A 24,021-nucleotide genomic window follows, 5' to 3' on the forward strand; every position below is an offset into this window, starting at 1 on the left:
ATGTGTTATGACTCGGCAACCCCGGAGTGACAATAACCGGAACCACTCCTGGTGATGACCATAGTTTGAGGAGTTCATGTTTTCACCAAGTGCTAATGCGTTGTTCCGGTTCTTTATTAAAAGGAGAACCTTAATATCCCGTAGTATCCTTTTGGACCCCGCTGCCACGGGAGGGATGGACAATAGATGTCTTGCAAGTTCTTTTCCCTAAGCACGTATGACTACACACGGAATGCATGCCTACATCACATTGACGAATGGGAGCTAGCCACATATCTCTCCGTGTTATAACTGTTGCATGATGGATATCATCCAAATGAATCACCGACCCATTGCCTACGAGTTTGTCCCACTACTGCTGTTACTTGTCTTGCTCTGCTGTTGTTACTACTGTTGCTACTTGCTACTGCTGTTACTACTGTCGCTTGCTACTGCTGCTACTTGCTACCGCTGTCACTACTGTTGTTCCTTGCCACTGATGTTACTCGTTACACTGCTGCTACCTGCTACAATTCTGGTTCGCTCAGCATTGACGAAAAAAGACAATTTCCGTCAACGGGCAACTTCTGGCGCCATTGATACGACAGTTAGGAATAGTCTGTTGTCAACAGATCGTTTCTGACACCGTTGTTATCATCCTACTTTGTTGCTGATACTTTGCTTGCAGATACTAATCTTTCAGGTGTGGTTGAATCTGACACATTCAGCTGCTAATACTCGAGAGTATTCTCTCACCTCCTGAGTGGCGTACCAACAAATTTGGGTCAAATACTCTATCCTCGAAAACTGCCGTGAACCCACGCGCTGGTGGGCCATTGCAAGACAATTGCTAATTGTTGAGCAACTGGGAGCAGTTCTGGCTGTGTTGTCGCGAAGGCATCAAGTCAGGGACTCGTCAACAACATTCTTCTAGTGTCGTTGCCGGGGACTGCCGTTAGCATTGAGCACCATGTTTAAGAGTTATAGTGGGAAAAGAGGTGTTACACCACTGCATAGAGGGGGAGAGAGTTGGTGTTGACGGCAACAAGATTGTTGATTTAGATTGTCCTCACGCTGCTTGCCCGACTCGCACTCCGACACCACCAAGAGAGAGGCGGAGAGAGCCCCCTCCTTCTTCTTCTTCCTTGGGCTCCCCCTAGATGGGAGGAGAGTTCCCCCTCTGGTCCACGGCCTCCATGGCAGCGGAGGGGCAGGAGCCCCTCCAAGATTAGATCTCCCTCTCATGTTCTCTTCTGTTTCACGTTCCTGGTTTTTGGTCCTTCACCATCTCTTATATTCCCGGAGATCCATAACTCCGATCGGGCTGAAATTTTGACACAATTTGTTTCCCCAGATTATCTTTCTTGCGCCCGAAGTAGAGCCGCAACCGACTTATAGGGTGGCCACTAACCACCACCGTGCCCCAGGGGGTATGGGTCGCGCCATGGTATCTAGTGGAGGTCATGGGCCTCCATTGACGTTGATTCCAACTCCCAAAAATCACATATATTCCAAAATAGTTCTCTATAAATTTTTATCGCATTTGGACTTTGTTTTATAAGGATATTCTGCTAAACAAAAACATGCAACAAACAGGAACTAGAAGTGGACACTGGATAAGTAAGTTAGTCCCGATATTAATATAAAATTTTGCCAAAAGTATATGAAAGTTGTAGAACATTGGCAGGAAACAATCAAGCATTATAGATACAACAGAGATGTATCAGTGGCGGCGGCTCCATCTCGTGAAACATGATGAAAACATCTTTCTGATTTTTTCTTCGAAGATGCGATTTTATAGGACTAGAATTAGGGTCGGAGGAGCCACAAGTGCGCCACAAGCCATCAGGGCACGGCCAGGGGGCACTCTATTAGCTTGTGGCCCCGTCGCAGCGTTTCTCCGGCAGGTCTTCGCTCCCAAAATCCTTATAAATGCGAGAAATAATTCACAAAAAGTTTCGTTCTATTTCGAGAACTTTTATTTCTGCACAAAAATAACACCAAGGTTGTTGTGCTGAAAACAATGTTAGTCTGGGTTAGTTTCACTCAAATCATGCAAGTTAGAGGCCAAAATGAGAGCAAATGTTTTTGGACAAGTTGATACATTGGAGACGTATCAATTTTTTCTTAGTATTACTCAAACTTCATGGATGAGTAATTGAAAGTGCATCTAGGCCCCTAAGTAAGTTTTGGTATTTGTGAGAACAAGTTGAAGGGGCTAATGTTATCGCTTAGTGTAGGTAAAGGGTTTAGTCCATTGGCAAAGGTTGTCAATGATCGAGGATCCACCCACCAGCCAAAAAAGTGAAATGACTCAAGACGATTCCATACGAGTCTATGTAGAGAAATATTTAGAGAGAATACTACACATGGTAGCAAAGTGTTTGATCAAGCCAATCTATGTCGAATATCCAGGAAAGAAACTTAGGCAAAAAGGTGAAAAAAGTTTGGTCAGATTGAGTTATTGAAGGTGAAGTTGGTGAAGATGACAATTGTATCAATGAAGATTAAAAAGATGGTGATGAAGATCATACCGTATGTGTGATTTGGCATCATGAGGTCTCCACAACTATTGTTGTTATTGAGAGCGCTTCATAATGTAGCTAGGAACAATATGGTAGTCAAAAATAGATTCGCTTGAGTGGGACATAACCTATGGTTATCACATGGATACGTGACACCGGTCTTAATCTAGTTTGGGTCCCTAATACGCCTCCATCATATCTCCCTTTCCAAACACTCCTCCTTTTGTTTTACCTCCTAATTTGCATGGTTTGAGTGAAACTAACCTGAATTTACGTTGTTTTTAGCAGAACTACCTTCATGTTGTTTTTGTGAATAAATAAAAAGTTCTTGAAATTGGACAAAATTTTACGAAGAATTATTCTGGAACAAATAAAAAATACAGAAGAAAGAGTTATTGGAGGGGAGACACCCACGACCCACAAGCCCAGGGGCGCATGAACACCCCCTGGCCGCGTCACCCAGGCTTATGGGGCTCCCGAACCTGTGTATGACCTAATCCCAACGCTATATATTCCATTTTCCCGAAAAAAATCAGAGAGAAATTTTTATCGTATTTTATGATACAAAGTTGATGCCACCTCCCGCTCTTTGTTGGGATCCCTAATTAATCTGAAGTCTGTTCGTGGCTCCGGAGAGAGGGAATCATTATTGTCATCATCACCAAGCCTTCTCCATCAACGGTTTCATGATACTCACAATCATTTGTGTAATCCCTATGTAGGCATACTGAAGGTAGATGGGAGGTGGATGAAATTTCATATGTAATCATCTCAAAATGTAGGGCTTGATCCCTGGTATCCACTACATTGTGAGATTGATGTTTGTTATGAATTTGCTATGCTTAACGCTTGTCATTAGGGCCCGAGTGCCATGATTTCAGATCTAAACATGTTATGTTTTTATGAACATGATCTTATTTTTAAGTTGTATTCACATGTTATTGGTATGAACCTTAGACCCACAAGGCGGCACTGATTGGGATATCAACAGGGATGACCTTAACTTGAGGAGTTCATGTATTCACTATGTGTTAATGCTTTGCTTTGGTTCTAGATTAGAAGGAGCGTCTTAACTACCTTTAGTTTCCAGTACGACCTCGCTGCCATTAAAGTGTAGGATAAAAGATGTCATGCAGGTTCTTTTCAAAAGCATGTATGACTATAATATATGTTATGTTGATGATGAACTCCTTGCTCTTATGCTTCAAAAGATAGTCTCTTCAACATTCGATCACTATCTCAATTTTTTTGGCTTGGTAGAAGAGAAGGATTGTGTGGAAAGCAACTCGAGGAGGCTAGAAATCAAGGATATATTGCTGGAGTGGAATTCCTTGATCTTAACACAAGTGTAGGTGGCTCTCTCTCAGAAAATGAATATGGGAGTGTATGCTTCGTCATGGTTGTTCTCTGTGAGAGTAGGTGGTGGTGGTGGTGGTGGTGGTGGAGGGGTATATATAGCCATCACCAAAAATCTAGTTGTTACACATTTTTTACCCAACTCAGTGGAACCAATACAAAATATAGGAGGCACCAAGTAGTGCAAAAGATTCGAACGTTAGACATTTCGGTGGGACCGGAAGGATCCACTCGGAGGCACCGACGAGTGAGAACTTAAGTAGTTCCTCATTTTGGTAATTCTGATCTATTTTGCTCGGAGGTTTTGAAGTGAAACTAATGGCTTACAGAAACTTGGCGCATGCACTTCGGTGGGACCGAAGTGTCATCTCAGTTACACTGAGTTTCTAGGGTGTGGGCTTTTGATTTCTGTCTTAAGTATCTCGGTGGATCCAGATGAATGTGTTTAGGTGGCACCAGGATTGACTTGAGGTTTTTGACAGGTTTGAGAGTGAGAGTGTAGTTGAGAGTTTTGGAGTAAATATGTCTAAGCACTTGAGAAATTGAGTCATTATCAATACCACATCCACTTTTAATAGTATTGTATTTCCTATGAGCTCAATGTGATCTTGGATCGAGTCTTGGAGCTTTAGTCAATCCTTGTCATTTGCATCTTGAGGGGGCCACATCTCCTTCCATTATCTGGCCTAAGTTGAAATCTTCCTGAAATATGCTTGAGGAAAAATATTAGTCCAACAACATGTATGTTGACATTAATTATCAAAACCACCAAAGGAGCAAGTGTGCTTTCAATGACTCATAATGACACTAATGGGCCATGGGTCCGACTCGAGTCACCAACGCAGCATTTGAGTAATCACTATTTACTTTAGAAACAAAACAAATCAAATGTAGTTAGGTCTGAGATCCAACAACCCAAGAGCTTGTATCATGGGTGCTCTTGGGCATCCAGAGCAATGATACACCCAACCACACCCATAAAAAACCACCGTGTTTGTCATGTAATCACATACACCACATAGTTATCTCACCATAAATTATAGATGATGTCCTGTTCCATTGAGAATTTGGTAGTGAGAACGAGAGAAATAGTGTTTTATACTCTTAATCATTGTTTTGTTTTATGAAACTAATTGTTAAAAATGTAGTTTGTAGCCTCCCCACGTATTTGTGCATATATTCACTAGCTAGACAAATACCAACCACACAGAGACCTCATAGCACATGCTGGCCAGACCCGGCGCATTCTGGAAGCCCTCTGTGCCATTTTCTTCTCAAGGGAAGCGGTTTGTTACACGGATCACTACCGCGGGCGTCTTCTAATCCACATTGACGACTTCACGATTGTTGCTTATACAAGCTCTTGGGTTTCACCAAATTTTCTCCGCTGAGACGGAGGCCGAGTGACGACAATGAGATATGCTCGCGACACATAGCCCGTGGATGCAGAAGGAAGAAAACTTCAGTACTTCTAAGGAATTGAAAGTAATTTTCAAATTAGTGTTTTCGCAAAGATTTGTGATACATAATACATGATTTTTGCCTTTATAGACAAAGGAAAATACATTATTGTCTTGACATATCATTTGGTTTCGCAACTTGTGCTGATTAGGGTCAATAGTTTCCCATCTCTTCGTCTTCCCAAATTTTCGTAAATTTACTACATCTTTCAATTCATATGAGTTGACATTGTCTTAGTACAACTTTGACCAGAGGGGGCACTAATTCCTCTCTAAGAGAGCTGAGCCAAATAGTAACCTTGAGGATAACATGTGTGCCCCATCTGATTTATCCAGAGATGAAAAAGAGAGGATAAATCTAACCTTGAGGATGACAGGGTCCTCCTTCATCCTTGTTACACGCCCTTCGTGCTCACGGTGAGTGGATCTTGCAGCGTGGCCACCAAGACGCGTCCCTGCGCACGGTCATCGTCGGATTCGGTGACTCCAAGCATGGACGCCACCAAATCTCTTCCCGTTCCCCTCTCTCCCGGACCCGATTACCCGACCGTCGTGCTTGCCATGGCCGATGAACCTTTAGTGAGCTATGAAACCCACTTTCCCATGCATCTCTATCTCTTCCTCATGATATTGGTTTTATTGTGGATTATCTAAACTTCACTTGCTTTTATCCCAAATGGTTAGCTCCCCTGCTCCTTGCTGTGGATTCAATTTCAGATTTTGTTATATTTGTGACTGAGATAATTGGTTATTATTTTCCGGTGGTGAAATGGGAATTCAGTCGTATGTGATGTGAAATTTGAGTGAAATCCATCAAAACTTGCTTTGCAAGAAATTACATATGAATTGTGAAACGCAACTTGTGCACTCTCACTGCAATTATGAAATATAGCGAATTCAATGGTATAATTGAAATGGTGGTGAATAAAACTAACATTTTATTATTTGATATTGTGAAATAAAGTTAGATTTCCTTATGGATTGTCGAAATTGATGTGCAAATATGTGAAATTGGTATCTTTGATCTTTGAAATTAGTGAAATAGCTAAAATACAATTGAAATATGTCCTTTAAAACACTTGAAATTAGTTATGACAACTAAGTGCAATTAGTATTTCGAAACAAGTGAAATTAGTTTTTCAAAATAGGGCCTTTGGAAGAATAGAGTGCAGTTTTTGAAAGAAGTGAAATACACCTTTTTCAATAAGTGAAATTAGCTTTTTGTAATGATTGAGTCATGTTTTTCAAATTAATTGAAATCAGTTGTTTGAAGGTAGTGAAACACATTTTTAAAATAATTGAAATCTATTTTTTGAAAGAGTCGAAATATGTTTTTATATGATTGAAATTAGTTTTTTGAAATAATTTAAATCATTTCTCTTAATTAGGGCAATGTGTTTTGGTATAATTGAAATCTATTTTTTGGAAGAAATTAAATCGGTTTTTTAAATTACTCAAATCGGTTTCTTCACATGAGAAAGTAGTTAAAAATGAATTTAGTCAACTTATGTATTTAAATTCTAAAAAATGATATTTTGAAATTATTGATGTTGGTCTTTTAAGATAATTAAACATATTAAGTGAAATATGTTGTTTAAATCATCATATGCAAAATTGATCTTTCCTAAAAATCTTGGCATCATGAGTTCAAATTTGTAATGTTTTTGGAAAAATAAATTTTGAGTTTAAACATACGCACCATCCAAATTATCAAAATGAAATTAGAAGGATGGGTTTTTATAAGTACATACAAGACACAAGTTGTCTCGTCGTATTGTTTGTGAGTGGGTCCAATGAAAAGAAATACGAACATACAAATCAGAGAAGTAATCAAATGCTCCCTCTGTCCGGAAATACTTGTCATAAAAATAAATGTATCTAGATGTATTTTAATTCTAGATACATACATTTTTATACATTTGTGTGACAAGTAATTTTCGAAGGAGGGAGTACTTCGTTATTGGAGTACAAAAGAGGAATATTGGGACACTTGGTACATGGCGCACTGCTATTGGCTAGTGTGTCACCGTTACCTACCAGTTTGATACTTCTAAGAATTTGAAAGTATTTTGTAAATTATTAGTGTTTCGTAAAGATTTGTGATACTTAATACATAACCTTTGGCTTTATAGACAGAGGAAACTACATCGTCATCTTGACATATCATTTGGTTTTGCAACCTGTGCTGATTAGGGTCAATAGTTGCCCATCTCCCCGTCTTCTCAAATTTTTGTAAAATTTACTATTTCCTTTGATTCACATGAATTGACGTTGTTCTAATGCGATACTAAGAATAATAGGCCCGCAAGGTTCCATTTTTCTTGTTTTTTTTTGGATTTTTTTTTACCCATGCTCATTGAGTGACACATGTGAGCGATGGTTTTCCATGAGTTGGTGATTGCTCTCCCTTCCTAAAATATAATCGGTTTGTATGCGCTGATGTATGGGCTTTGTTTGTCTCATGTAGAAAAATAGCTTGATTGGACGGGTTGGTTATGTCTCATTTGTTTTATGTAGGTTGACTGGAGGGTCACTTTGCCTCATGTGAGAAAAACCTATTGGCTCTATGTGTTGTTGCATGTCTCATGCATGCATGCTTGTGTCCATGTTGCATGTCTGGAGCTTCACACTTGCAATTCTAATTTCTTGTATGTTTGCCTATAAGAGCATCTTCAGCCGCGCCCACAACAGGCTCTCTCTCGGTAATTTTTTTCTGCCGGCGGGGAAAAACGACCCAACCGCGTCCCCAGGAGGCTGTTTTTCGCCGGCTCGGGCCAAAATTGGCCCTGGCGGTCCCATCCCGAACCCAGCGCGCTAGGGGCGCCAGCGGAAGGAAAAATGACGCGCCGGGCCCCCCATCAGGCAAAAAAGCATTATCTTCTCCGAAAACGCCCCCACACACCCCACCTCCCGTCGTCGTGTCGATTCCGGCGCCACCCCATCTGCCTACCGCCGCTACAAAGGCTACCTCCCCCGTCGGTTTCGCCGCGGATTTGCCCCCTCCACTGGCCCTCACTCCTAGACGAGTTTTCCCGGCGCTCTCGGCATGCCCACGGCCGTGCGGCCACCACACCCGCCAAGTGTTCGGCCATTTGCCTGGCCTATGGACTCCGACGACGAGGAGGCGTTTGCGATGCTACTGGAGGAGGAAGCCGATGCCGACGCCCAGGACGAAGAGCACCTCATGGTCCTCGCCTCTGTGGCCGGCCTATTCGCGAGAAATGCAGAGCCACGGCGAGGTGGCTCGGCACCGGGTCGGCTGAAGGCAAAGCAAAGGCATCAACTGGAAGGCTATTGCTTGCTATACACCGACTACTTCGCAGACGCTCCTCTGCACGTCGACAAAATATTCCGGTGTCGTTATCGTATGAGCTGGAAGCTCTTCCTGAGGATTGTGAATTCAATCAGGGAGTTTGACAGCTACTTCAAGTGCAAAAAGGATTGCACCGGCACACTTGGATTCACCTCGCTCTAGGAGTACACGACAGCTATGAGGATGCTTGTGTACTGAGCTCCCGGTGATATTCTGGAAGACTATGGGCGCATGGCCGATTCCACCACCATTGAGTGTTTCTACAAGTTGTGCAGGGCAGTGGTGGAAGTTTTTGGACCGCAATATTTGCGATCACCGAATGCTGAAGACACTGCTCTGGTGCTAATGCAGAAAGAGGATTTCCTGGGATGCTTAGAAGTATCGACTGCATGCATTGGAAATGGAAAAACTGTCCATTTGCTTGGCAAGGGATGTACAAAAGTGCCAATGGAGGTTGAAGTGTGGTACTTGAGGCAGTGGCCACACACGATCTCTGGATTTGGCACTCCTTCTTTCGTATGCAACTCACAATGACATCAACGTACTGCAGTGCTCGAATGTCTTTGTCAAGCTTGTTGAAGATCATGCTCCTCCGGTTAACTACGAGGTCAATGGACACCAGTACAACAAGGGATACTACCTAGAAGATGGCATCTATCCGAGATGGTCCACATTTGTGAAGACTATCTCAAATCCTGCACCAGGAGGCAAACACTCCTATTTTGCCAAGCATCAAGAAGCTTGCCGGAAGGATGTCGAGCGGGCATTTGGTGTGCTTCAATCTCGTTTTGACGTTGTCCGATACCCCGCTCAGACCTGGTCAAAAGATCAAATGTGGAAAGTCATGACTTGCTGTGTTGTCTTGCACAACATGATCATTGAGAGCGAGCAAGAGGAGCCAGTGTTTGACACTGAACCATATTACAAGCAATGTCCTCTTGCCCAAGTTGATCAGCAGCTACCGGCAACCTGGACTGCCTTCCTCAATATGCGTCAGGACATCCGAGACCCACAGGTGCATCAACAAGTGCAACACGATTTGGTGGAGCACCTATGGAGGCTCAAGGGCAACGCCTAGCTTGATTTTTGATTTGTATTGAGTTGTTAAACTATTTTTTGATTTGTATTGATTTCTGTGATGAACTATGTGATAAAAAATAAATATTATTGTTCAATTCGTACTCAAAAATGCCGAATATGGTTCAAAAGTGGGCCAAATTTGCGTCGAAACTGGACCGAAAGCTGCGGATGGGGCGCCCTTGGGTGTGCGGCTGGGAAGCCGAGCCCCCCACGCCGTTTTTAGCGCCGACGATCCCCAGGTGGCGCTATTTCGGGCCAATGGGGGGGGCTCAACGGCTGGAGATGCTCTAAGTAGTCCTTGTTATGTTCTTCTTTCTTGTGTAGTTCTTGTTTGTTAGCTCTCTTATGGTTCATGCTATTGCACATGGTTCTTGGCGCCCTTCTTCTTCTGCTGTTTTTTCCAATGGGAAGTTGGCTATTAAGGATGGTTCTAATCCTGGTGAGTATTGTTTTTTCTAAGCTATGATTTGTTGATTCGTGTAGTCTTTTTAGTTGTGTTGATGATGTTGTGTGTTTTTACGTTTGAGGGCCGATGAGGCGCGAAGGCGACGCTAGGAACGACGAGATATTCCTCGTGGGAAACATCTTCTGGATTCATTGTTTGTGGGTATTTGGTGTGCCTTTTTTGTTCTTGTTGTTTCTCTGCATTGTTTTTTTATGTCCTTCTGCTTTGAGTTTCTCTAATATTTCTAGCCGATTTATTGATTTCTGTAGTTGGAACGAATGTTCTAATATTTCTAGCGGATTTATTTTTGAGATAATTACAACTGTTGTACCTGTATTGTCGGGCACGTAACAAGACGGTCCTGGTACTCGTCGATTGCTCCAGTTCGGTCCTCAAATACGCAAAGACGCTCCAAAACGGTCCTCTATATGTATCAAGCTACGAAGCAGCCGGACGAGCGACACATCATCTACGAAGCAGGCTGTTTCGAAACGGCCCAGCTGAATGCGTTTAGTTTGAGCCCAACTGCCCACGTTGTCTTCCTCTCATGCCCCAGGCGACGACGGCGTAAGACGACGCAGGTACTCGATCGGCGACATCTAGGCGACGAGAGTCGCTCGTACGGTGGGCGCTCGCACGGGGTGACGACCCATCGTGGATGGCGTCATGCGATCCTATACGGCGGCACATCAATGCCCCAGTACCCATGTATGGTAAGATCCTATACGGCGGCACATCGACTCTCATCCTGCCATATAATTTAGATAATTTAGGCACACATTTGCTTAGGATCTACGTATATGGTTAGGATTTAATGTCCGATGGACAATTTTGAAACTTTTTTTGGTTTAACAGATGAAGGCACTGATTTCTGTACAATTGAGTTCATCCATGGTGGATTTTTCATGGGCAGTGGTGGCAATCGGTCATATCTCAATGGTTGCAAGGTCTGTTACGATTACTGTGACAGCAGTGTTGCTTGTATGGAAATGTTGTATGAATTAGTAGAGAAGATGGGTTATGAGACTGCAGGAAGAATTCAAATCTATATACTGCTGCCTGGGATGCAACTGAATGAAGATGGGCTCAGGTTGATTGCAAGCAATAATGACACAAAGTGCATTAACAAGCTGGTGAGGGAAGGGCACAAATACCTCATGTTGTATCTTGGTCATGATGCCGCTTCTGGTGGACGAGGATGGGCTGATGTGCTAGCAAATCCATGTATACATACACCTGATGTGATCAATCCTATGAAGAGCAAGATAAATGACAGTGCTGCAGAGGAGCAAAACGTTGTACTTTTGGGGGACAACAGTGCTTCCATGTTGCTTGCATGTGAGGAAAATGCAGAAGGCACAAGCAGGAGCAGCAGAAGAGGGACAACAGAGGAAGAGGAGGAGTTATGTAGTGAAAGTGACAACAAAGACTTTGATTATATTCCGGAAATAATTGATAGTGACTATGACCTTAATGATGGTGACGACGATTTGATCAATGAGGATGCAAAAGCTGCTGGTGATGAGAAGAAAGGGACATGGACAGGGAAGGAGCTAGGAGAAGATCCAAACTCCGAGGATGATAGTCTTGATCTGCCCGAATCAGATGATGATGATGACATTAAGTTCAATTTCAAACATTTCACTGAAGTTGATTTGAAGGGGCCTAAGTTCTATGTGGGGCAGGTTTTCCCATCTATTGCATTAATCAGACATGCCCTTAGAGAGTATAGTTGCAAGGAGAGGTTGCAAATAACATTTCCCAAGAATGACAAGACAAGGATTGGAGCTGTGTGCAATGGTGGTTGCCCTTGGTATTTATATGCTTCATTTGACAATAGAACCAATGGAATTCAGGTTAAAACATTTAAAGATGAGCACACATGCACAAAGAAGTGGAGTGTTAAAGCGTTCACTGCCAGATACATTGCTGCAAAGTATGTTGACAAGGTCAGAGCAGATGATAAGATTTCTTTGAAGGGTTTAGGAGCAATGGTGCAGGAAGAGTGGAACATGAAGGTTCATAGGCAGAAGCTTTGGAGAGCAAGGAAAATAGCATTTGACATTATTTATGGTGATGATATTGCTCAATACAACATGTTGTGGGATTATGCCGCTGAGTTAAGGAGGTCAAATCCTGGTAGTACTTTTTTATTGCAAGTTGCTGATGATGGACAATTCCAAAAGTGCTACTTCTCTTTTGATGCATGCAAGAGGGGATTCCTTATGGCTTGCAGGCCTGTAATTTTCTTAGATGGTTGTCATTTGAAAACTCAGTTTGGTGGAGTTTTGTTAACTGCGATAGGAATGGATCCTAACGACTGCATTTATCCCGTGGCCTTTGCTGTTGTGCAAATTGAAAACACAGAAGCTTGGAGATGGTTCTTGACTGTTCTTAAAGAAGATCTTGGCATTGTGGACACCTCACTTTGGACAGTCATGTCTGACAAGCAGAAAGTAAGTCACTTACAATTGTAATATATGCTTTGGTTGCATTTCTTCATATTGTATTATATGCTTCTTAATTAGTATTTATTTGGCACTAAATTAATTTATTCACATCCAGGGTTTAATTAAGGCAGTGAGAGAACTATTTAAAGATTCAGAGCATAGATATTGTGTGAGACATATCTGGCAGAATTTCACAAAGAACTTTAAAGGAGAAGTGCTAAAGAATCAATTGTGGCGATGTGCTAGAAGTACTGCTCATGGTCAGTTTAGAGAGAACATGGATAGAATGCTAGTTCTTAGTAAGGAAGCACATGATTGGTTAGAGGAGTTAGACCCAAAAACATGGGTAAGGGCATTTCAAACAGATTTCCCGAAGTGTGATGTACTATTAAACAACAACTGTGAAGTGTTCAATAAGTATATTTTAGATGCAAGAGAACTCCCCATATTAACCATGATACAGAGGATTAAAGGACAGATGATGGGCAGACACTATGGTAAGCAACAGGAGGCACTGAAATGGCATGGTACAATCTGTCCCAAAGTTAGAAAAAGGTTGCAAAGACATGTTGATGCTGCAGCCACATGTCATGTTGATCCTGCTGGACTGGGCATTTTCGAAGTGCAAGACAAAAACAGGCAGTTCAGTGTGGACATAAGGTTGAGCAAATGCACTTGCAGAAGGTGGGATTTAACTGGGATTCCGTGTTGTCATGCGGTTGCAGCTGCAAGATATGATAATATTCCACCTGAAACATTGGTCCACCCATGTTACTCCATTGAGACTTACCGCAAGGCTTATGAGCACATAATCTTTCCATGTAAAGATGTGAGTGAGTGGGGGAAAATGTATGGCAGACAAGTGCTTCCTCCCAAAATTAAGAAAAAGAAAGGTAGAAAGGTGAAGAACAGACGACAACAACCAGAAGAGACTGAGGGTAGGGCAGGGAGGAAAGTTGGGAGAGGTGGATCTATTATCCATTGTAGCTATTGTGGAGTTGCAGGACATAACATAGGTGGGTGCAAAGATTTCAAATTAGGCCTAAAACCCAAGAGGAAGTTAAGAAAAAAGAAAGTAAGAGCGGAACCTGAAGTTTCCTCCTCTGATGAAGAATATGAGGCCATGACACAAGTAATATAATTGACCACAACCTCCTTAATGCTAAATTGTTTTTTACATAACCGGATCCTTACTAATTGTACGGTTTATGTAATCAGGAGCAAAACATGCAAACAGAGGGTTTATTACAGCAACCACCACCTACTTATGAGGCTGAGGTCATTACAACATTAATTGAAGAGGTATGTAATTATTTTCTTATTTTTTGTTACTACCATCTAATTCATGACTGCAATCGAATTATTTTTTCTGAATTGTTGTAGACAAATGTTGCAAGCCATATCATAGAACCACCTGATTCAGGCCCTTTACCTCCATCTGCATTTATCGAAGAAAATGTCCCAAGCCAACCCCCTGTTCAACCAACAACTGCAATAACACAGGAAAATGTTCATAGAAAAAGAGAGGTGCTTGCACTGGCTAAACTTAGACTTGCTGCTGAAAAAAAAGAGATTGCAGATCAGGCAAAGTTTGATGCAGCTTTGAACAAGATCAGAGAGGAAGAGCAAAAGATTTTGCAAGCTGTAGAGAAAAGGAAACAAGAGGCCGCAACAAAAAAAATAGAGATTGAGGAGAAAAAGAAAGCCGTGCTGAGAGAAAAACAGTTGGCAGCTGAAGAAAAAAAGAGAGAAATTGAAGAAAGGAAGAGAAAAAGATTGGCTGAGCAGCAAGAGAAGAGGGCACTTGCAGAGGCCAAAAGGAATGCACTGCAAGATAAAAAGATGCAAATGGAGGAAGCAAAAGATGTAATGACAGGCCGACCTTGTCAAACTGAATGCTTTTTGGTGAAATGTATGAGAACATGTTGCCCCCTCTTCAAAAGATTATTTTGGCATTAAGATTTCTGCTCTTTCTCTATTTCTGAGTGAAAACAAACATGTTTTAACAAGCTGGACATGGTCCGTTTCAAAACAGCATGCTTCGTAGATAATGTGGCGCTCATCCGGCTGCTTCGTAGCTTCATACGTACAGAGGACCGTTTTGGAGCGTCTCTGCGTATTTGAGGACCGAACCGGAGCAACCGACGAGTACCAGGACCGTCTTGTTACGTGTCCGACAGTACAGGTACCGCAGTTGTAATTATCTCTTTATTTTTTTGCAGTTGGAAGGAATGTTGGGCCTGCGCTAGAAGAATTGATTGATCCTTGTCTTGTTGCTGTTAGAGTTGCATCTGTTGTGAAAGTTTTGTGTCGTCCGTATTTTACTACTGGTTGGTTGTCTGGTTCTTCACATGGACTAATCCCTTCTTGTGTGTTTATTTTTTGTACAAGAAAAAAACGACGACCTATCCTGGCAAGAAGAAATAGACCAACTAAAGAGTCCGCGGTACCATCATCCAAGAACATAGGAATAGGTGAGCTTGACGCACGTATACAGAGAAGCAAGAAGGTCACCAAGCCAACAAGCCAACAAGGAATGGAACAAGTGTAAAAGAATCAATTGAATTTCATCCTCCGATGACAAGACCAATGGAAAAAGTAAAACAACTAGCTTGATAGCTAGACCAATTGGTCCTCCGTACATTTATAAATAAAGCACAACGACATCTTCACAACTAGTGTTCTTCAAGACGACAATCAACTAGAAATCCTTTTCATGCATTATATGTAATCAGTAGTTACGTGGTCGTATGGTAGTTATACCTTTTCTTGTATCGTTCATGCCTACTATTTGTATCATGTTGTTTATCCCCAAAAAAACTCCAGATGCCTCTTCTTTGTAATTTTCATAGGCAAAAATACAACAGATAATGTTGAGATGTTGACCCACTAGCACGATCGTACCAAGCATACGTATACAACGTGTCAATCTATAAATTACAGATGGTACCATGCATGTAGACCAAATAAAAACCTGCCGCACAGCTACTCCACTATAAATGCTATGCTGAACACCAAATAGCAAGGACATGCCATTTGATCCAATGGACAATCCGCTGCACTACCAGGTACCCAGGTGCAATTCTATATCTTGATGGATCTTTATCGCTTCATACACCTACAAACGTCGTCGTAGGTACTCAAGCTCACCAGAACAACAATGCTCGAAGAAATATGTGCCGCAACTCAAACGTGCATCACTTCAAGTGGAGCTGCAGCACCAGAAAACAACAGATATGTAGGATGGTATTAAATATTAATCTCAGCTCCAGATACGTTGCACACTGCTACCAATCATTTATTATTGAGTAGCAGAAAAAATAGCAATGACGGAGCCAAAGATGAGGCATCAAAAAATTCAATCAAAACTATTACCAACAAGAAACACATAGTCATCGACAATGCAAATTACCGCCCATTGAGCGAAGCCCATGCACAGCTCCGCTGCGCTATCGCCACTTTAGAACATTTCCAAATGAAAAGTACACAATTGCTTCACGAAAATAAGATTGTATAACGACATCAAGACACAACACTGTCTCGCCTTGTCAGTGTGCTGGCCAACTACAATGACACACTCCCTATAGGAACTACTCCCTCCGTTTCAAAATATAAGACCTTTTAGAAATTTCACTAGAAGACTATATACGTAGCAAAATGAGTGAAACTATACTCTAAAATATGTCTATGTACATCTGTATGTAGTTTATAGTGCAATCTCTAAAAGGTCTTATATTTAGGAACGGAAGGAATAGAATGGAAAGCCTGGCATGGTTTCTCTTCGATGAAGCCGACCAGATTATGTTAAAATCAGACCAAAAACAAGCATGGAAGATGTTAATTAGCACCTACACCACAAGAACAGACGGTAAAATAATGCATAATACTTAATCAAGATGTCTATTTTTTCATCGTTGATTATATTACATTAATGATTCTCGTGGCAATGCAGACAAGTCTTGGATCAGACCACAAGCCACTCCAAGGCAGGGCGGACCCAAGTACAACGGAGTGGGGCCTAGGACCCCACTCAATTTTTAGAATTTCCTTTGTATTTGTGCACATTTTGAAACAAAACACTTCAAAATGAACAACTTTGTAGAAGGTGTGCCTCCAATCAAATGTAGCAGGCTCAGTAGAATTTTGCCTCGGTCCGCCCCTGCTCCAAGGAAGGAATCATGTTCCGCCGAACAAGCATCACATCTTGTAAAATATCCATGTATCACCTATCACCTGTACAATGAATAAACAAATGATTTGTGTGCATAAAAATCCTAATTTGTGCTTCATGTACCGGATGCTGCTAGCCGTCACCTCAATTACATGTTTTTTTTCACGACACCAAGCGACCATCTCATGCATGCGCGGATGCACCAACACGGACGGTGGAACGCCAAGTAGACAACAAACATGCATACAAATAGCAAGTGTCACACCACGTGCCACACAAATGTTCAAATGCATGCAACAAGGCAGCAAAACATCATGCAAGCGTACCACATATCAAATCAGATATCTCAACCATGAAGCTACACATACTTACACACGATTCAGTAACTCTACACAGAGACAGTCTGCGTCCGTGCTCAAAATAACAAAAGAGTCCCTACTCCTAGCTACAAGAGTGCACCGGTACACAACATAACACACCTACAACAAGTGGAGCAACCCAAAACCGCAAAAGTAGCACTCATGGCTACGTACTCAGCATCGTCCGAGCACGAGGTAAATACTCCCTCTGTAAACTAATATAAGAGTGTTTAGATCATTAAAGTAGTGACCTAAATGCTCTTATATTAGTTTACGGAGGGAGTACTATCCAACGACACCCTTTGCAACACTGATAGTTCTCCTACTAACCATAAACGAAACGCACATACAGGAAGCTATAACCGTTCTGATCCCAAAATGTCTACTTCTTGAAGCAATCATCATCAAGGCTCGCCTAACGATCTATGAAGAAGGGTATGACGCCTACCCCACAGGCTACTTTGGAGCCTGGATCAAAATGACCGTTCCCCTAGCTCATGGAGAAACACAATCCAAGATGTACGTGTTTCATGGCAAACCAGCAGCAACAGAAGAAGAGGCGCAAGAAAAGGCAGTTGAAGCTATTGTTCACCGCCTTTGCAATCTTCACAACATAGGAATCAAGGACCACAACTATAATGTGTCGAAAACAATGTAGAAGAGCTGCTCAGCCGCGCAAGAATGGAGCAGGGCCAAAGAAGAACTGCATATACAAGAACAACAAAAAACAAACCTTCAGCGAGACAAATCAAGATGGACAATGATCCTCAAGAAAATTTGTCTCCAATTTCAAGACATCTTGCTAATTCGTCGAGAACAAGGGTGCACATCCAGTAACTTCACCATTGTTTATACTGGAGGTAAACCATCGACAACACGGGCGAAACAACTAGCTTGATCTCTTATCACTACATTACCGAGACAAAAACAACCGAAGGATCAACATCCCAAGTCTAAGAAATGAGCAAGAGCTTTCCAACATGTGCCATGTATCTTCTATGTATGGATTAACTAGATGAACTCTACTTTGTCACCACCCCCCACCCATGTATCATTTTTTTAGAACCATCTATGTATCAACTAGATGTACCGCTATCTACCAACTAAATGTACTATGTATGAACTATTTTGCCACAAATAAAAATCTTAGAACACTTACCACGCATTACAAGAGAAGCTTAATAATAGTTAATTAGTCCGTACGGCGCGGCGTGCCGCCGTGCACTAGCCACTACTCTCTCTGTTCCTAAATATAAGTATTTTTAGAATTTTTAATAGGAAACTACGTACATATGTATATGAACAAACATCAAAGTGCAAATTCATTCATTTTGTTTCGTATGTAATCTTCTAGTAAAATGTTTAAAAAGACTTATATTTAGAAACGCAGGAAGTAGTTTTGTTCAAAGAGAGTACTTCTTTTTTCACAGAGCTGAGCAAATAGTAACCTTGAGGCTGACAGATGGGTCCCATTCGATTTATCCAGAGATGAAAAAGAGAGAAGAAATCTAGTAAACCTTATCTGGTAATCGCTTGGCTTTCCCGTTTCCCGCGTCCGTCCACGGCGCCGATGCCGTCTGCTCCTCCTCCTCACACTCCACTGGCCGCACCGACGGCCGCCGCCTCCGTCACCTGCTCCTACCGGGAGGATGATGACGGCGCCGCCTCATGGTCGCTCTCCTCCGGCGCACCCTCCTCGTCGTCGTCGCGGGGGCGCCGCCCTCCGCCCTACCGGCGGCTCCTCCACGACGAGGCGCGGCGCCTCCGCCACGAGCGCCGCGGCCAGGGCGCCGGCGCCGAAACGCCCCGGTGGGTGCGCCGCACCGAAGGTCAGATGGCCCGGTACGTCGAGGACGACCGCGCCGGCCACGTTCACGGCCGCCACGTCGTCGCCGCAGCCCGCGCCGCACGCGCCACCGCGTCCCGCCCACCCGCTGGTGGATCCACCATGCGAGAGGCCATGGCCTCTTTCGTCGCCAAGCTCACCTTCCGCGAGATGTGCGTCGTCCTCCGTGAGCAGCGCGGGTGGCGCCAGGCCCACGACTTCTTCTCCTGGATGAAGCTCCAGGTACAGTACAGCACAAAATTCCCCAAAACCATCGCAGCTAAAATTTCGAAAATTCCACCGATTTGATCCACCCCGGTGCGCTGCAGCTGTGTTACGAGCCCAGCGTGGTCGCCTACACCATCCTCCTCAGGGCGTACGGCAATGCCGGCAAGATTGAGCTCGCCGAGGAGGCGTTTCTCGAGATGCTCGAGGCCGGCGTGGAACCTGACGCGGTGGCGTGCGGCACCCTGCTGTGCGCGTACGCTCGCCGGGGGAGGCACGGCGACATGATGCTCTTCTACAAGGCGACGTGCAGGCGTGGCGTGGTGCCGCCCATGTCGGCTTTCAACTTCATGCTGTCCTCCCTGCAGAAGCACAGGCTCCATGGCAAGGTGATCCACCTCTGGAAACACATGATGGAAATGGAAGAAGCCAACAATGTTGTCCCAAATCACTTCACATACACAGTTGTGATCGGCTCATTTGTCAAGGAGGGTCTCCTGGAGGAGTCCATGCAAGTCCTGGGGAAGATGAGGATGTCCCGGCTTGTCCCGGAGGAGGCGACGTATAGCAGCCTGATCAGCTTGAGCGCCAGGCATGGCAGAGGGGAGCATGCAGTGATGCTCTACGAGGAGATGAGGGCTCATGGCATTGTCCCCAGCAACTACACCTGTGCATCCCTCCTGGCACTCTATGACAAGAGCGAGGACTACTCGAAGGCGCTCTCGCTCTTCTCGGAGATGGAGCGGAGCAGGGTTGTCATTGATGAGGTCATCTATGGGATCCTCATTAGGATCTACGGTAAGATCGGGCTCTACGACGATGCGCAGCGCACCTTCGAGGAAATCGACAATGCAGGTCTTTTGAGTGATGAGCAGACTTATGTGGCAATGGCTCAGGTTCACATGAATGCTGGCAACTATGATAGGGCATTGCTGGTAATGGGTTCGATGAGGTCAAGGAATGTGACGCCATCGTTGTTCTCTTACAGCTCTCTTCTCCGATGCCATGTCGTGATGGAAGACATAGCTGCAGCTGAAGAGGCCTTCAGAGCTCTGTGCAAATATGGCCTCCCTGATGTGTTCTGCTGCAATGACCTACTGAGATTGTATTTCAAGCTAGGCCAGCTAGAGAAGGCAAGTGCGTTCATCCTGAACATGAGAAAAGAAGATATCCAGCTTGATGAGGCCCTCTGCATGACTGTAATGGAAGTTTGCTGCAAAAGCGGGATGATTGCCGATGCGGATAAGATACTGAAAGAGATGAATAATGGTGGAGTGACCATGAAGAGTTCAACAATGGTTTCTATGATAGAGATGTATGCTAGAAACAGAACCAGTGTGATGCAGGAACAAGATACTTCGCCGAAGGCGCTAGCCTATCGGACCGACAGTTCGGCGCTGAACGCGACGTTGAAGTCCTTGTTGGACACACCCGGGGGTTCGTCCATCGCGTGCCAATTGATCAGAAAATTTGCTAGGGAAGGTGAGGAAGCTAGATGCCACACAGATCATGGTGTTCACGCCTAAGCATACTGTCATCCACTGCTGTTTATTTATTTATTTTTCTGCAGGGAGTGCATGTGTGGCAAAATTCCTTCATGAACAGCTGACTGAGTTGGGAGTCAAGCCTGAAGATTCTGCAACAGCTACTCTGATTGTCCAATATGGCCAGGAACAGAAGTTAGATCAAGCAGAGGAACTATTTGAGTCAGCGTCGACATCGTTTCCAAAAGGAGGGCCTGTCTACAATGCCATGGTCGATGCATTATGCAAGTGCGGCAAAATCGAGGAGGCATATCATCTCTTTATGAAAATGGCTGATCAAGGCCATAGCAGAGATGTTGTAACAATTAGCATACTTGTCACTCACCTGACCAAACATGGTAAATATTATTTTTCAACTGCTACCAATCGTTGTGCAGTAAATTTGGTGAGGGGTTTCGCAGCTGCGTGTACTCACATAGCAAAATTACTCCCAGGAAAATTTCAGGAGGCAGAGAACATCATACATGGCTGCTTCAATGGTGAAGTTGAGCTTGATACCGTCGTGTACAATACTTTTATCAAGTCAATGCTTGAGTCAGGTCTGGATAAACATCTTTTCCTCTTCATAAGGCGGGCAAGCAATATTTTAAGGGCAAGGGTGCCATGGCTAACTGGTACAGCTTTAGTTTCCAAGCAGGCAAACTATACTCGGCAGCCAGCATATATGATCGCATGATATTCTCTGGCGTTCCCCGGTCTTTGCAGACATTCAATATAATGATAAGGTAGATAATCCTGGTAACACTTAGGAAATGGGAGATGGAAGTATGCAATTGTTTTTTTTTCTCTCTTTTATGTTTGTGTTGAGACTTGAGTCAACTTTGTCATTGGCTATAGTTTTCTGGTTCAGTGTTTATGGCCTAGGAGGAAAGCTGGAAAAGGCTACTGAAATGTTTACTGCTGCACAAGAGCTAGGTTTACCGATCGATGAGAAGCTATACACAAACATGCTTAACTTCTATGGAAAGGCTGGTCAGTCCCTTCTACCTCGCGTAGAGGAATCAAAGAAGATTACCCTTTTCATGTTCGATGAGTTTTTTTGCCCCACACTCTGGTCAATTTCTGCAGGGAGACATCAGGACGCGTCTTTATTATTCAATAGAATGAAGGAACAAGGTATCATGCCTGGAAAGGTATGCTGCTGTTGCCGTCTGACTTCTGAAATTACATTTATCTACCCTTAGATTGACTAGTGTGACTTAAACTTGCAATCAATGTGCAGATCAGTTTCAACTCCATGATCAATGCCTATGCCACTTCCGGGCTGCACGATGATGCAGAGATTGTATTCCAGGAGATGCACTCACACGGTCAAGTTCCTGACTCGATGACGTACCTCGCATTGATCAGGGCATACTCAGAGAGTAGATGCTACTCCAAAGCTGAGGAAACCATCCAGAATATGCTGGGCAGCGGCATAACCCCTTCATGCCCCCATTTCAGCCACCTCATTTTCGCCTTTCTGACGGAAGGCCAGATAGATGAAGCTCAGAGGATCTGCAGCCAAATGCAGGAGATTGGTGTGGCTGTTGATTTGGCCTGTTGCCGGGCAATGATGAGGGCGTACCTTGAGCACGGCCGCGTCGAGGAGGGCATATCGCTCTTTGAGACAACACGCGGATCACTGAAACCTGACAGCTTCATCCTGAGTGCTGCATTTCATCTCTATGAGCATTCAGGCAGGGAGCCTGAAGCTGGGGATGTGCTGGACGCCATGGGTCTACATGGTGCTTCTTTCTTGAGGAGTCTGAAGGTTGGAACAAAGTTGGGACCAACTCAATGCTAGATCCTATGAAGATAATCATGGCTATATACCGTCAAGCTTGCAACCACGCACTACAGGCATCTTCAGGCATGTGTGTTCTTCCATAAATCTATTTTCCTACTGATTTGTGTTACTAGATCCAGATGAGCCCATTGTATAAGTTGTTTTTGATGATCTTGTACTAGTTCTATCTAAATGAGGACAACCAAGATGTTATAAAATGTAAAATTCAGAAGCAAAATTTCCAAAACAGTATATCATCATATTTAACTTTTCCAAAATGTATAACTCGATGTTGTACTTATCTGTTTGATCAACTCACAATATTTGACATGTCACAGAACGAATACTTTAAGTACGCCGTCTAGAGTATTAAGATGTATTTTCCACAGCAAAGAAGAATATGGGTTTATTGTCAAGTATATTATGTCCCATCTTCCTACCAAATCGGCCTTTTGGGATAGATGGTTAGATGACTACTCCCTCCGTCTCAAAATTCTTATCTTATATTTGTCTACATATGAATGTATCTAATCATGTTTTAGTATTTAGTTACATCCATTTCTAAATAAACCTAAGACAAGAATTTTGAGACGAAGGGAGTATATCTTAACATGCGTATCAGACCTAAATGCCTATGTCGGGCGTGGGGGGAGGTGTTAATCACTTCATATCCACATCGATGTGAGGGGAGGAGGAAGGGGGGGGGGGGGGTAAAGAGAGCAGCAATTTGGCGCATCTGTAACTTTCTTTTAGAAAAGGAGGATATACCCCCCGACCTCTGCATCTAAACGATGCATGCAGTCATTTTATTTATTATTCACAGAGACCTTATAAAGTAATACATCAGTATGTATGAACCACCATCTAGGCAACACAACTGTCGCTACTCCTATCCCATTGATGAAGGCGTGTCAAATGTCCGAGCCTAATACCAAACAGACATCACACCAAAACCAAACATCTAAAGCCGGATGCACCAACCAAGCCACAATGCCGGAACTAGGTCACAAACTGGCCCGGCACACTCTGAGAGGCCGTTGTCGCCGTCTTCCACTGACCCATCTCCAAAACAGGTACTAGTGCACCAACCTTGCCAGGACAGTCATCGACGCCACCACGGCGTTAGACAACACCACCATCCTGCACATATCCATCCACACGCGCCCGTCGTCGAAACTCCGCAGCGCCATGCTCCCGGGATCCGTCGTCGGCCTTGCGGTAGATGTAACACTGCTCCTCCTCTTGTGCCATCCAGCAAACACTTGCTCCAAAATGATGCCCACACGAGGGAAAGCGACAGTGAGACGCCGCCATCGTCTGATCCGGGAGACCTGGATCTAGGGTTTCCCTTGAAGCATCCCGAGCATGATGAGGCAAACTGCAACGATGATGCCTCAGCAAGGGAACGACATTGGAGACGCCACCATCGTCCGCCATGACCGCAGTTGGCGCGATTTTCATCGACAGTTGCTCCACCAAGTGTGCGTCACAGACGTCGCTCGTCCCTTCAGCCAAAGCAAA

General features: G+C 43.7%; 1 protein-coding gene and 1 long non-coding RNA gene across 3 annotated transcripts; one reads left to right on the plus strand and one right to left on the minus strand.

The window, feature by feature from the left end:
* Positions 1 to 16,472: 16,472 nt before the first annotated feature.
* LOC123424698 lies at positions 16,473 to 18,422 on the minus strand. The gene is made up of 2 exons (XR_006621723.1): positions 16,923 to 18,422; positions 16,473 to 16,841 (listed from the first exon to the last, which is right to left on the minus strand). It is a non-coding gene; the product is annotated as an uncharacterized LOC123424698 (long non-coding RNA).
* A 140-nt stretch (positions 18,423 to 18,562) lies between these two features.
* Positions 18,563 to 22,738, plus strand: LOC123424697 (pentatricopeptide repeat-containing protein At5g27270). 2 transcript variants are annotated; one of them, XM_045108364.1, is made up of 8 exons: positions 18,563 to 19,206; positions 19,293 to 20,670; positions 20,759 to 21,070; positions 21,167 to 21,271; positions 21,370 to 21,457; positions 21,583 to 21,704; positions 21,801 to 21,865; positions 21,955 to 22,738. In XM_045108364.1, the coding sequence occupies exons 1-8, from the start codon at positions 18,709 to 18,711 to the stop codon at positions 22,516 to 22,518; spliced, it is 3,132 nt and encodes a 1,043-aa protein (XP_044964299.1). In that variant the 5' UTR covers positions 18,563 to 18,708; the 3' UTR covers positions 22,519 to 22,738. The 2 variants fall into 2 exon arrangements, with proteins under 2 accessions (XP_044964299.1, XP_044964298.1); XM_045108363.1 differs by having other exon boundaries at positions 21,583 to 21,865.
* Positions 22,739 to 24,021: the final 1,283 nt, after the last annotated feature.

This window comes from Hordeum vulgare, chromosome 2H, assembly GCF_904849725.1.
Source record: "Hordeum vulgare subsp. vulgare chromosome 2H, MorexV3_pseudomolecules_assembly, whole genome shotgun sequence".
In the NCBI taxonomy this organism is placed as follows: Eukaryota; Viridiplantae; Streptophyta; class Magnoliopsida; order Poales; family Poaceae; genus Hordeum; species Hordeum vulgare.